This window comes from Charadrius vociferus, unplaced genomic scaffold (assembly GCF_000708025.1).
Source record: "Charadrius vociferus isolate BGI_N301 unplaced genomic scaffold, ASM70802v2 scaffold31, whole genome shotgun sequence".
Lineage (NCBI taxonomy): Eukaryota > Metazoa > Chordata > Aves > Charadriiformes > Charadriidae > Charadrius > Charadrius vociferus.
This window is the reverse complement of record NW_009646966.1, coordinates 4259284-4274512: the sequence shown is the minus strand read 5'-3', so window position 1 is coordinate 4274512 and position 15229 is coordinate 4259284. Positions and strand designations below refer to the sequence as shown.

Below are 15229 nucleotides of genomic sequence, written 5' to 3'. Positions count from 1 at the left end.
TCACTACAGGGCAATAATGTGACACCTCAGCTGTGACCCATATTATTCACTGTCCATATGCTGCTTCTACACTGATATAATAATAATAATAATAAATGTTGTAGTAAACAAAAAAATTACCAAACAATAACCACTGAATATCCCCACTTCAGGTGGAAGTAAAAGTGCCCCTCCTCCTTGTATTTATGACATAAAAACATGTTTGTCATTTGGGTGTTTTTTTTAATTTGGATGTTCTGTATGATCTAATCAAAATAACAGTGATGAAGGGGCTCTATGATGGCAATGATGAAGAGACTTAACACCTTACAAGATTGAGCAAGCATGTTCTTTAGGTGCTACTGATTTAAATACACTGCCTATTTAAGACTGTAATAAATATACCGATAATGAGGTTTTGTCGTGCAGTGGCTTTTGGTAATCTCTGCACTGCTAGTGTTGATACTGGTTTAAGTATGGTCTGAAATTTCTTTTGGTATATAAATGAAATAGGTTTAGTTAAAATATAAATAAAAGGGAGCTACCGATTAGAGAAACTGTTTTTATTTGCTTTCTTACAGTAAGTTATGTGGAAGTGTGCTGGGAGCTTACAGTGATTGAGTAACCACTTTTCTGTGTCTAAGCTACTTGTCTCTGCCTTAAGGAAATACTTGTAGGCTAACTGAAAAGTATAAAAAAATATAAGCACTTTGAGTATTTGTTTTAAAGTAGATCAGGGTGCAGTTTCATTTCTGAGAGGTAAGAGAACAATATGACTTTCAAAAATTTGTTTGGCTACGTTGTACTGAACTTCATATGTGTATCTGAACTTCATATTCAGGCCTTTCCACAGCTAGTGTGAAGTAGCTTCAGTACAGATTTCTGCTGTGCAGCAGCTTCAGAGCTAATGATTTGGATCCTCCAGAAATAGCATTCTGCAAGCTGTGTTTCATTCATACCAGTAGGATGTATTAAAAGGAAAACATGGAAAGAGAACAGTGAAAAGGGGAGGAAGAACTGCTGTTGCTTCAGCCTTGCTTATAATGCTAAGGTATGGTTTTGATTAGCCCAAAGACATTGAAACAAGTGCCTGTTTCTGAGCTGCCTACCTCTCCTCACTGACAGTTGCCCTGAGTGGGATATGTAGAAATACCTACACACATTTGGTCCTTGTTTTCGTCATTTCTAACAGGAATGTGTTTTTGCAATGGTAATGATGTTCGTATTAGTCTACTGAGACCAGTAAGCCCCCACGTAGGTACAAGACATCAATCAGATCCATGTGGTCTCTGATAATTGGTGATTCAGAAGGGAAATTTCTACTTCTGTTTCCTTGCTTTATCTGTCTATAAGCAGCTTCCTTAATGTTCCAAAAAGTAACTTAGTCATGGTACTGCCATTACCTAAATGTTGTTTGTGATGTCCTGTTTGTGCAAATATCTGCCTTGAGTGATACTGCTGCTTCCAAAAGTGAGATTTTCGGGGCAAATAACCGTGGAATACTCATAAATACTTCATTGCAAACTGGCTTACTCAAGTAAAAGTGAGATTTAGAATGAAGTTTGTTGGAGTCACTATGCCTTACAGCAGTGGAAAATAAATCACTGCAGTAAAGTATATAAGCATTGCAATGCAATGTATAGAAGAGTAGATGGAATGAGTCAGTGGTATAAAGAAGTATTGGTTAATGTATTTTAGATTCTGTGTTTACTTCAGCTTTTGGGCTCTTTCCCCCTGAAGTATATATCTTTTGGCAGAGACAGTAGGTTAGAAATTGATGGTGCAGAGATGGAAAATGTAGATTTTTCAGCTGTACAAATAAGATAAGGAATAATGGGAGGAACAATTTTTTTCTTCGTGCCTGACTTTCCAACCCATTTTGGCTTTGACCCTTTGATGCTGTGGAACGGTACAGTTCAGTTACGCTAGTCCCAGTTCTGGAAAGAAACAATTCAGTTTTACTTAAAATGTCACTGCACAGTCCTGCATTACTTAATGTGGACGTGTACCCTGTTATGTCCTGCTTTGGCATACCAACGGCAGGTTCTTCGGAGTCAAGGCTATGGAATTTCTTACTTGACGTGGTAGGCCTAGCACAAGATGCTGCTCCTAAGAGGCATAGCTAAACTCCTCACTGAAATGGGAGCTGTGATTCTTGGTGAGGTCTTGTTTGGCTGAAGATAATTTCTGCAACTTTTACATTCCTTGCTTGGTCTCCTGCTCCTTAAAAGAAAAAAAAAAATAAAAGCCTGAAGGAAAAAACATAAAAGACAATTTGTGGAGGTTTTTTTTCTTCTTCTCTTTGAAAAGATTTGTACAACATGCGTAATGACAATGTTTAAGGTGTTGTGTGAATTGCTTGTCAAGGGAAGAGAACTCTGTATACAAAAGAAAGTTCTGACATGACAAGCGCTTTGAAAATAAGCTAGGACTTCTGCAGCTGTTTTGCTTCATCACATTATTCATTTAGAGCTCTTCACACAACTTCATACAACTGTATTACCTAAGTAGACTGGAATGATTTGCTGAAGTTTTCTAGCTTATTTCTTTCAATAAATATTCTGAGTTCTGGCAATTGCTTTGTCACTGAGCCATCTCATTTTAGTCACTTCAGACTCTTCTTCCTGGGCACCCAAAACTTGGGCTGATTCCTAGTCCCGGAGGAGTACAGGTTTCCGCAGAGTCACAGCTGAGCACCTGGGAACCAGCAGCAACTCCTCCTGAAAAATCTTTCTTTGGATAAGAAAAATGCTGCAGTAAAAATGTGTGTGACTGGCCCAGACTGGCTGCCTTGTTTCTGTAAGATAGTGGTACGGGTTCCCAAGGGTGTGGCAGGGGGTGTCCCTTTCTGTGGAGGCTCATTTGAGATTTATTTTTTAAAGCATGGTTAATGACTCATTTTCTCAGTTGTCTATCAGCACACAGTGATTCCTGATAAAGGCCTTGTTGCGTTAATTTAGACGAGACAGTAAATGAACTTGCTAACTTTCGGTAATTTTTGATGCAAAAAGTCTGCCATTTAACTTTGAACACTAAGAAAGGAATGAAATGCAAAGATCCCATAAATTTCTCTGCAAATTTTATTGAAGTCTGTTACTGAAGTCAGTACCCAACTGAGGTTTGGGACGTGTTTCTTTTGTAACAAAGAGCATAGAAGATCCACACTCTTGAAATCGGAAACCTCATGTCCACTGCAAAGTGATGCTGATAACTCTGTTCTGGGGCTGTGTGTAGTATGTGTGTTGTAAGTGTTGGCAAGCTCGGGGATCCCTTGCACGGCACTTCATAATGCTGTAAAGGGGTATCACTTACCTGCAGAGAACTGTAAATAAACAGAAAATTAATAACATGGTTTCTCGAGAGGATTTGTTGTTTGGTTTTTAATGATCTGCTCTCTTACAGTGTGTTGAGTGGTGATCATGGTAGTAGGTTACTTTGTTCACATTTGATTTAGTTTCCTAAGGGCTGAGTCAGGATTACCCACTTTGTAAGCTTTGTGCCCCTCAGCAAGAAAATACCATTTTTTCAACTTAAAATGTAGTAGGAGTATGGAAAAGTACCATTTTAAACCTTAGCACATTTATATCATATTCAAAAAGCAGTCACCCTTGAATGCAATGCGGTTTTACAATTGGCTTTACCTGTCATTTTCAGCATCTAGTTTCATGAACTATTAGGGATGTGTAAGTTTAAGGCGGAGGGAAAAATCCTGACTTGTTGCTTTCAGTACGTTTCTTATAATAAAGAATTCTTCTATGTTAAGCAATTAGTTGGAGTTAGTTGAGCTATTTTCAGGCAGCCTTTGAATACAAAAGGGGTTATACTTTCTTTGACCACTGTTTATTTTCTTGTACTCTTTGCTCATAATATTACAGCAACTATCAATTACAGTTTCCTAAACAGAGATGATGGAGCTATGCTGTCTTAGGTAAACATCTGGGGTCAGTCTGCTTTTCCTTCTCCATCAGCACACGTAGAGTTCTTGGTAACAGTGTCGGTATGTCAGAGCTGCTGTAGACTGTTCGACTGCCCGAACTTTTTCAGGTAGTCTGATTTTTTTCCATATCTTTCAAACACCACTTATTCCTTTAAGATTGGGATTTCTTCAGTAGCATTTAGAGGTACTGCCATTTGCACATAGCAGAATCAAACCTGAAATAGTTCCTATTGTGTATGTATATTAAATCAAAACAATTCTAAAGCTAAAGTCTTAGCAAAAAGTATTATGTCAGGAGAAGCTCAGTTTTGAAAGATTATTAGTGTGATCTGTCGAATTTTGTGTGCTGGGGACACAGTGTGGGGTTTACTGATTTTTGTTTAAAGTTAGCAAAAGTGGATGATTATGATTATAATTAACTGTCAACTGTCCACCTAAATGGCAGATAATCGGTTATTCTGGTCCTAAGTTCTGTTGGATAACTGAAATAAATACGTATTTCTGAGCTCATGATGAGATCAGGCCCCTTAAAAATGTCTCTCTTGCAAATTGCATGTCAAACTTTTGACTTCGATAATTAGCTTAGGTAGTTTATTCTTCTAATTTAGGTAATTAGTTTATAGTCTCTTCTTCTCACTAAGATGGAAGGCTTAACAGAGGTCTGCCACTGGGTTCAGCCAAACTGTTGAAATGAAAATATCCTCTTGTTACAGAAGGCATTTTTTGAAGGAAGAGATTGAAGGAGAGGCTTGTTTCTTACACAGATAGATTTATTATTTATTTTCTTCTTCTTCATTAAAGAATTTCTTCTTGGGAGTAAACAATTAAATGCTAAAGTAAAATACTCAACAATTAATCAAACAATATCATGCTCACATTTATTTGATACCTGTTATTTGCTAATACGTGCCTTTCTGTTGTAAAATCTCATTCCAGATGAAATTTAATTCAGATAAGTATTGCATAAAGATACTTCCCAAAGCATGCACTATAGCTCATACTACTGTTATTAGCAATGCTTAAACAGGTAAAGCAGTCGTAAGCCTGCTTTAACACTTCTGTATCCTGATATTTTCAGGCCTTTATAGCAAAGCAGCTTTTATAAATAATTGCTAGCTGTGTATGCCAATCGTGTAGCATTAGAAAACTCTGTTCTTTTCCTGTGACAGCATGAGAGAGTTAGACTAAGACTAGGGAAAACTGAACAGGTGAGACCTGCTGTAAGGTGTCTGCATGGAATGCTGGTTTACCTGTACTGCTGTACCTGCTACAGTTGACTTGGTTATTGTTCAGATAAGTTTGGTGCTTTTGATGAAATCTTTTTTTTTTTTTTTTTTTTAATCACTGTGGGTTTTTTCCTGTTTGGCAAGGAAGGAGAAAAGTATCTTAGTTTGCATCGTTTCCACGTGTACCTTGAAATTCCTTTATCAAATCTGTATTTTGCCCAGTTTGCTTACAAGGATGTGATGTGGGCTGTAATATGTCTTAGGTATATCAGAATTCTGCTCTATCAGCAAGACCTGCTACTCTGATGCAGAGAAAAGCTAAGAAAGTTTGTTCTGCTTTGGTATCGCTCTCTACACACTTGATGCTGGGTGTTACAATATCTTCTCAGTGTAACTTGAGATTTCTTGATATTAAAGTTGGGTTGGCTGCTATTTAATTTCCTGGCTTGTGCTCTCCTCCTCCTCCACCTCCTCTTCAGATTAGCATCGTTTTGGTCACTTTCAGTTTTACGGGACCTTACCTGTTCTCTCTCCATGGGTACTTGAAGCGAATCTCTGACAACAGATTGTCTTGCAGATTTTCTTAAATTACTGGAAGGGTTAACTTTAAGAAGTCCAGTCCGTTGCAAAACATCTCATTTCTTTAAAGAGTCTGTAGCCTTCTTTCCTGTTCCAGCCTGTATGTTTTGCCGCTTTATTGCTGCTTTCCGTCATTTGATCATTTCTGTTAATGAAGGCTGGTGGAAAAAACACATGCATCACTGCAGCCCTCTCAGAATGATCTTGTACTCTTCTTGGGGATTGGCACACTGGCTGTTTCCTTGTCAACATGCTTACACAGTGACTGCTTTTTAGAACGAGTCAGGAGAATGAAATACTCATACTGTGTTTGGCCAGTATATTTGAACCAGAGTTTGACCTCCCTGGTTGAACCCTATCATATCATTTGACTTAGCCAGTTGTCTCGCGTACATTTTGTATTTTCAGGTGCAACATGTTTTCAGCATTTAATAGGTTCACAAGATATTTACTTTCACGGGAAGCAGGCAGGTAGAAAAAAAATATGTCTAAAATGTATCAGTACTGAAGTGACAGACAACTCTGAAGTGCGATAAATCCAAAATTCAATCTTTATAATATTTGATTTTTACATAATTTGTAATTAATCTTCGAAAGAAACAAAGATGCTTAAATATTTGCCACTGATGCTCTTCCCCCAGCTCTGTGGCTCACAGTTTCTCCAGAGAATAGGGAATTGGTTGGTGGGCTTTGGGTTTGGTTATTTATCGTGTGTAAACATTTCAAAGCTTCTCATTTTTTTTGCTGTGTTTTGGGCTTTTTTTGAGAATGTCATGAAGTGAAAAAGAAAAGGAGAAGGCAGATAAAGAGTCAATTTTGACAGTTAATCAATGGTGTCTTTGGATCGGTTAATATTTTTAGAGAATTGACCGTTACGCCTAGATAATTAGATGTTACTGCGTGTGCGCAGTATACTAGTGGATGTGCTAGGTAGGTATCTTCAGAGCTTCTTGAAAGAGGTTACGTGAGTTTTAGCGAATATCCAGCCTTTTGGGTTGCTTATCCATGCTGATAGACTCAGCACAATGCAAACCTCACAGTATTGTGAAATGTCTGGCCAGATGAATGTGGACACAGATCAGAGCAAAGAAAAGTCATTTTTCAAATAATGTAGTGATGTGGTTAGCCTTTATAGTCGTTCCCGTGCTCGGTGCAACTGTATCTGATAGCATTTACCATAAGCTTCTTTTAGAAGTTTTATCTTCTGCTCATTGATCTTTTTCTGTGAGATCTTTTAGTGCTACAAACAATGTGTTGATCGGATTGCTCAGTCAGCAGTCTTTGGTTTTAATGTCAGAATTTCTGTGGGGATCCTTCAAGGCTTCCTGCTTTATCTACTTTCTGCTTCTGTAACCTATTACAAATTATTTTTAGAAGTCTGAAGATACTTTCCTCACCCTTGATAGTGAGAACTCTGCTTTCCCAGTCTGTGCTTTGTTCCATCTGCTGTAGCCCATTTTTATGTTTCTGTTTGACGTCTTTGAGAGACAGAGAACTGAAAGCCTCTCTGATTTAGCAAATCCACCTCCCTGTTGCCTTGGGCTGTCACATCACAAGGGCAACTGTCAACTAAAATCCAAGATAGTTAAAGTGGAACTTGTGATCTTTTTGTTCCTTCACACCTCAAACCATTTTTAGCAGCTTGGACACTATTATCTTCCCAGTTGTCTTATATTCTTAGTGTCACTTCTGGCTTGGCTTTCATCCAAGCAGTAAACACATTCTGATGCTGCTTTGTCTATAGTGGCAAAGTTTTGATCTTTCTGCTCATTCTGTGTCACTTAAATTCTCATCAAGTTCTTACATGTTTTGACGTAATCAATTTTTGCCTGCCCTGCCTTTAATGCTGCAGTATAAACACAATGGGTCTGTCAGATATTTTGCTACCAGAATAACCTCCCTGTTGTTTTTCCCCTTTTCACCTGCTCATCTGTGTGGTACCTTTTTTCTTGGCTTTTCAAGATCTACAATACATATTCTTCCTTGTCTCAATCCTGATATTTGGAATGAGTTAGACCACCACTTAGTTCCATCGATGTTTCTAGTGCTTGCTGCTCTCCTTTTCTTCTTAGGCCAAACTGTCCGAAAAACATGTGAATAGCAATTATTCTATTTCATGTCACCCCTCACAGTTGTTCCCTGCTGTGAAGCCTAGAAGAAACTCTTGGTGACTGTTGTGGTCAGTTTAAGTCTATTTTTCTTGCTCCTCGTTCTGTATTTACTTCACTGCATTTTCCTCTCAATTTATTTCTGTCTCCAATTGGGAAAAAAAAACAAACCAAACCAAAACAAAAAAAAACCCACCAAAAAAACCCACCCCAAACCAAACACAAACTGCAAAGCTGTTTTATTTATTATCATGGTTTTGGCTTCATCTTTGTCCAGTTTTACAGCAATCTGAGAGTTACGCTAATTTGTTTTTTTAGTTCAAGCATAAATGTCATATTTAAGCATTATTGTTGTCATATTAGTTGTGTGTTCATATGTTGCTTTACAGCAGACATGTTGTGCAGCTGATCTTGACTTTGAAGAAATTATTTTTATGACTACTTTGTCACTGTGTTATTGCCCAAATTTATTTTCATTCCATACAAACAGACTAATTTGTTATAGCACTTGTCTGCCCACAGAGTTTCTGTCCCCAGGGTCATGGAAGGCTCTTACTTAAGAAATCAATGCCTTATCATGCCTACCTTACCTGTTCTGGGTTCTATGTCACCTTTGCTTTGTAGCATTTCTCATATTTTTATAGACTGTGTGTAAGCAGTAAGCATGCTGTGAGTAATTAATCTGAACCCAGAACTACATTTATGTTTTCATGTCCTGATACAGTTTTGGCAAACAGCTCAGCTTCAGAGGGTGTCCATTAATATACTACTTAGACCAATATGATAGCGCTGGGAATTGCTTCCTTCTGTGATTCCTCTTCTAGCTGTAACTTGTACTTACATTCCTCAAATGCAGAGGTGGAGTCCCCCGCCCTCCCACCCTGGTTTTTTTCCTTCTTATTTTCCCTTTGTTTTCCTGAGTTTTTTGTTTTCTTTTTTTTCCCTCCTATTGTGTTTTTTTTTTCTTTTTTTTTTTTGTTGTTGTTTTAGTTTGGTTTGGTTGGGTTTTTTTGTGTCTGTGTCTTCTTTTGTTTCTGGGGTTTTTTGTTTGTTTGTTTTTTCTGTTTTCCTTTGTTGTTGTTGTTTTAATTTTGCAACAGGGCACTGGTTAAGGTGTTTCTTATTACAGGTTCTTCTCCTGTGCTGTGAATATTTGCTTGCTTTCTACAACCGAGGTGTCTGCAGGATAGAAGTTTTCATGGAACGATAACTTGTTGAAAAACATTATTTGTATTTTACTTAAGTTAGTTGCAATTCACATAAACAGTGAGGCCCATAAATAAGTAATATTGCTTTGATTTGTCTCCTTATTTCGTTACTGTCAGGTTGCAGATCAGTCAGTCAGTGTCCCAGCAGGCAGTTGGGCTAAAGCCTGTATGGGCGTTAAGGTGTGGTGAGAAGTGTCTTCTCTGCCTCTTTTTTTTTTTTCTTTTTTTCTGAGATAGATATTGATCTACATGATATGGTGTTTTTCACCTGTTTGAACACTGCACTGTTCAAACAGAAAACTCTATGGTTGTCTTTTGATTCAGGTTTGATTTAAATTACTCCTTAGAATTAGAAACATTCCTTCATCTTATCTGTCATATGAAACTGCTCAGCTGGAACCATTCTTGCTGATTTTGTGGGTTTTCATTTTTTTAATTCTTTGTTTTAGGAGGTCTCTGCCGATCCCACAGGAACTCTCACAGCTGCTGAAGAGAGAAAGGAGAAGGTGCCAAGCCCACATCTCAGTCATCTCGTAGTTTTGACATCTGGCAATTCGCTATACGGTTTGGCAGAGAGAGTGGTGGCCACAGAATCCTTGTAGGTTATTTACTGTACACTGTATTTTGTGGGCACTGAAAGCTACGGATTGTTTCAGAGATTGTGATTACAAGCCAGAACCTTCTTAAGAGATCAAAAATTCCTACCTCATGTGATTTTAAATAAGAGTGATAGAGGCAATTTCTTAATTAAAGGCAGTGGGGCCTAACCATCTGGTCTAACCACCTGCAAGCACAAGCAATGAAATTTTACTGCAGCTGGTCCAGTAATTTGTTACAGTACAAGGCCAACTCTAACAGGAAAAAGGTTTCATTTAAAAGAGGCTAATGGGAGTATTTAATCTGTGTGGTTCATTTAAACCTTATATTAAGTACTCAAATGGTGATGGCTGAGACTCAGAACTGGTTAGTTCGTATTGGTTTGGCGTGGATTGCAATGTTCTTTGCAACGGGTGGAAGTGTACCTGTGAAGAAGAGATTATAATGAGCAAGTAACGCAAAGCTTCAAGTGGTTTTTTCTATGGTCAGAATAATGGTAAGAGTCAGCTAGGAATTATTTTTTTTCCCCCATACAAGATGACACTTAAAGATTAGAAGTTCATATTAAAAATGTATTTTCAAAGGAGCTTATTTTCTTTTGCTTTCATTTATGCTTAGTTAGAAATGTATTTCTTTGTTATGTTGTTATTAACAAATCCTGCCCCTGAGAAAGAATTTGATCTCATATTCTATCTTTTAAAGATTCACTAATATGTAAATAATTAGGAATGTTATTTTGAAATTCTGACATGGATTTATTAATATTAATGTTGACTGATCTGCATATGGAAATTACGTAACACTTGTCCACTGACTTTAGTAGACTTTGAGTTAGACTTTTGCCGTGTATCCTGAGTAAAATAGAAATAAGAATTGTTGATATTCAATCCTTAGTCTCTTTATTCAAGCATTTTCTTGTTTGCAATCATATTTTAAAGTTGTCAAATTAAGAATACCTGTTGATGTGCTGGCATGAAACTGATACGGTTCTTCTCAGGACTAAATTTTCCAAGCTTGCTTATCTTTATCGCCAAATATGTCAACTGTAGAGTAAAAGTTGTACAGAGACATGCCAAAGGTTGGATTTAGTTCACAGTAAATTTTCTTTGCTTTCAAAGGGTATTTCTGGCTGAGCAGTTTGAGTTTCTTCAGCCTCATCTTGATGCAGTGATGCCAGCTGCCAAGAAGCCTTTTCTTCAGCAGTTCTATTCTCAGGTCAGAATTGTGTAATTCACAGCTGATTTTTAAACAGAACATTTGAAACTTCCACAGTGTGTTGCAAATATTTGTACATCATAGTTATATATTGCTCTTATTAGCCAGAAATTTACTGAATTGGATTTTATTTATATTCTATTTCAGACAGTGTCAACTGCCAGTGAACTGCGTAAACCAGTTTATTGGATTGTTGCTGCTAAAGCCATTGATTATGAACAAATGCTGCTTCTCATGGCTAATGTGAAATGGGATGTGAAGGAAATCATGTCACAACACAACGTATACGTCGATGCTCTTTTAAAGGTGAATACTTTCTGGGGAACGGTGTGCTAGAGTTTATATAAACATTAAATTACTGTAATACTTCACTAAAACTGTTAAAGAAGCATGGTTAGAGCAATACAGCATCCTGACAAATGGTAAGTTGTTATAAGGAGGTCTGTTCAGAATTTTCATTATTCTTGCTGCTAGCAGATTGTTTTCAGATGATTTTTTGACTACATGGTGGGTAAAAGTGGCCACAAAAGTTTAATGAGTTTCATTTTCTGTCTTGAATGGTAGGTAAATGTGTAGTAAACAGAGTAACATTGAGGAAAATCCAGTGGCCTGAGATAGTGGGTTTTTTAACAAAGGCTGTTTGCTGTTCTGCATAATTTCAGCGGTTGTCTTTGAGTTGTATCATAGGGGCTGTGGGTCAAACCAGCACCGATAATGATCATGCGCTATCTAATTAAAGTTGCTATATTTAGAAGTTAGCAATTGAAAAGCAATGTAAAAGGGAAGTCATTCACCCAACTTCTCAACTGTATTCAGTAGAAGGAGTTGTACAATTGCTGTGTCTTATGGAATACAGAACCAGTTCTTGGGAGAATCTCTCTTTCATCCTTTTATATATGCCTAAACGATGTTTCTAAAGCCCTGTAGAAGGAAGTTCTGGCAGTGGCTGAATTACACTAATTCTTACAGAGAAACCAAAAATTTTATTTTAAAGATAAAATAAAAGAAGTTATGCATCTGTGTTGAATAACAGTTTTGATTACACTTTTGTACTTAGTAGCTGTTCTCTGCTTAAAAAAAAATTAATGCAAAGAAGGGACAATCTGATAGAGGATATAATATTGCACTGAATTTAAATCTTTGATTACCCTTCTTTATGCTGCCATAGCTATTTGAAGTCAGTTTGTACTTTCAACATTTGGTCTCTGCAGTAGAACTTTTTCCTTTTAGTGAGTGTGCGACTGGTGATGAATTTGCTTCAGGACAATCAGGGCTAATACCATTTAAAACCATTCCTGGCCTCTACATTGTATAGCTAATAGTATTGCTACAGAAACTTGTTGATTACTGCTAAGCAATTAGTGATCTGCTGTGTACCCTGGGACTCCTAGGGTGTCAGATGTCAGCACAATCTTTAATGCAATAGCTAACTACTTTTAGCCATGTGCACATGTATGCAAAATTCTATACTCAGTCATAGTATGCATGGAAGCAGATAAAGTGGGGAAAGAGGATTTTTCAAGAAATTCATTAACACAGAGTGTTAGGCATCTTCATCTTCAGAAGAGTGAGTTGTATGCTATTTAAAGCCTGACATTGTGGTACCCTGCTTCCTCTTGCCACATTCCTCTTTCAGAAATATTGTATTAAACACCAATTCTTTGGTGACCTACTAGATTAAATTGGTTACTGAGTTTCCTTTCTGATTTTCTTCACTTACTGAATTTTTGAAGGGGGAGAAGAAAGGGGGAAGGAAAGGAGGTGGAAAAACCACCTAGATTAACAGCCTTGGAATGAAAGCACTTTGTTGGACAAGTATGGACTTCATAGGCTGCAATAAAAACTTCTTTTGTTGGTTACGCAGAGCAGTTCATTATCAGTCTGCTTTATATTTAAGTCTTTTGATACTTTTTAAAATGATAGAGACATTAATCACTGGCAGCATACTTCTATTTCACTTTATGTAAGTCACAAAATCATTGTAGCCTAATTACGTTCAGTTATGACTAGTTTGTCACTCATAGTAACAGCTTAAATCCATCCAGGCCATTGATGTTTCAGGTGGAAACAAGTGCCTTCCCTCAACCTGAATTGTTATCCCGTGTTGCAGTATGCTCCTAAACTGTTAGATCTGCACTCTTTTCAGTGGGTGCTCTCAGCTCCTTCTGAAGCACTGGGGAACTAATGCGAAAGGTTGACGACTGAAAATATTTCTGAGCTTCTCTTTGAAGCTAATGGGGAGGGTATTTAAAAGGATAAAGAAATCAGTGGATTTTCTTCAGTGGCTGTATATTGACGTTTAAAAAGTTGAAGTTTGGGGAGTGAGGCAATGCAAATGACATTTGAAGATTAGCTACTTGATTAATTTTCAGAGATATCCGTTTCACAGAGAGTTACGCCTCTGAGGAACAGAGCAGTATTTATTTAAAAAAAAAAATAATTACTGAGGTAATGTTGTGAATGATATACTGAAAGTGGTATGCTTTCTACTTTACACATTAAGCTTGTCTCCACAGTCTGTGCTTATTAAGGTTCTCTGCTTTGCTCTTATTTTTCAGAATTCTCTTTCATGTGCATTTCTAATTCTTTGTTGTTGTTGCTAGGGATGTATGGAATATAATCCCTTTTATGGTAAAGGAATAATGAGCTTTCATGTTTCATCAGGAATTTGAAGAATTTAACAGAAGGTTGAACGAGGTGTCCAAGAGAGTCCGTATTCCACTACCAGTCTCCAACATCCTTTGGGAGCACTGCATACGCTTGGCCAATAGAACTCTCGTGGAAGGGTAAGTAGTTCATGAAAGTCTTGCTTTTGGGTAAATACCTCCATAATGACAATCTCATATGGAATCAAAAGTTCTAATTTTGTAGTGCACTGGTAAGTGCTTGTGCTTTTGGGGAGCCTAAAAAATTTCAAGGCTTCACATAGTCCTTAGTTGTTTCATGGAGTCTGGTACAGCAGTTAAGTCTAAATGGGGTGGTCTTGTACCTAGATACTGCTGAAGAATGACACTGAGTGTATCACTGAAGCATTTGAAACAACATAGTTCTTTTTCAAAGAAACTTCAGCCTCTCTGTGGAGATGCCATTTGTCTTTGCCAGGAAGAAAGATGGAGTCGTCAACCCTAGCAGTTATCTTAGAGTAGCCATGGAGCAGGATTTTTCCAAATTCATCAGGAACAGAGAGGTCTCTTAGTTGGCTTAGTCAATAAAGGCTCAAGCACCTTAGCCAGGACCTGCTACACTTTGCTCACCCCTCCCCCTGAATCCGTGTCCCAGTCTTTTCAAAGTCAGTACTGTAGCTTGAGCGTTGTAGTCTTTTCATCCACTGCATTTATTTTTGTGTTCTTGTCCCTTTGCTACATTTGTCTGGGCTCTCATCACAACTTCTACGTCATAGAATATGTGCTGTCTTCCACTCCTTCTACATATGTTTCTGTATTTCTTTCCTGTTTATCTTTACCTTATGCACTTCCTACTACCTATTTTACTTCTTTCCATCCCGCTCTCCTGCTCTCTGTTCTAATTTAGAACCTCAACAACATCCTTCTTCTCCAAGTGTTAGCTGTCTGTTGAAGATCGTCAGCTTCCACTGCTCCATCAAGCTATCATTTTTAAAGTCATGCCTGTTTCTTTTCATCATCCTTTTGGATTCTCTTAAGAGATCAATTTCATCTTCAGGGAGACTAAATCCAGTCATCCTTTTGGATTCTCTTAAGAGATCAACTTCAGGGAGACTAAATCCAGTTGTGACCTCCCTCTGTCTTCTCATTTCCTTCATATGACATATGACCTATACAACTATTGTTTCTTTTTGAAATTTTATTTTCCACTTATCATGCCTCAAATCAAAAGAACTGGAACAAAAGCATCTTTGTTCTCCTCCCCTTAGCCCCTTTCCTTTCTAGTGGATAACAGTCACTATCAACGTCCTTTGCTTCTGTCCTTGTACCTCTTTTGGGCTTGTTTCTTTTTCTTACTTCACAATCTTACTCATCTTTTGTGACTTCAGTGTTCATGAACCACTGAATTCTTAGCTCTGGAGATCATCATTCGTATATCTTGCTCCACGCTGCAGTTTTGGTTCATGCTTGTGACTTATCATGAAACTTTCCACTTTACTTTCACCTAAGCATTTCACTGACTGGTCAGAATAGACTGGGAATATCTTGCTGACGTGATTTGTCCTGTGCCCTTTCTTAGAGTGTAAAGAGCACTCATTATTATCTCCTCCCAAATATCTGCCTGTAATTTCTTATTCTTGCCAAATTCTTTTTTTCTTACATATCTTATAGTTTCTTTTGCCACTGGTGAAAGGGAAGGAAGGTATTCTGAACAGCTGATTATGAATACCTCCATAACTTCTTTCATCTCTGAATT

At 37.6% G+C, this 15229-nt stretch overlaps 1 protein-coding gene across 1 annotated transcript in view; it reads left to right on the top strand.

Moving 5' to 3' along the window:
• CCDC132 (coiled-coil domain containing 132) overlaps nucleotides 1–15229 on the top strand; it is a 91972-nt gene that overhangs the window by 73250 nt on the left and 3493 nt on the right. The window contains exons 24-27 of the mRNA XM_009895372.1: nucleotides 9487–9635; nucleotides 10753–10849; nucleotides 10997–11155; nucleotides 13514–13635. Coding sequence (XP_009893674.1) covers nucleotides 9487–9635; nucleotides 10753–10849; nucleotides 10997–11155; nucleotides 13514–13635 — 527 coding nt within the window. The remainder of the gene's footprint in view (nucleotides 1–9486; nucleotides 9636–10752; nucleotides 10850–10996; nucleotides 11156–13513; nucleotides 13636–15229) is intronic.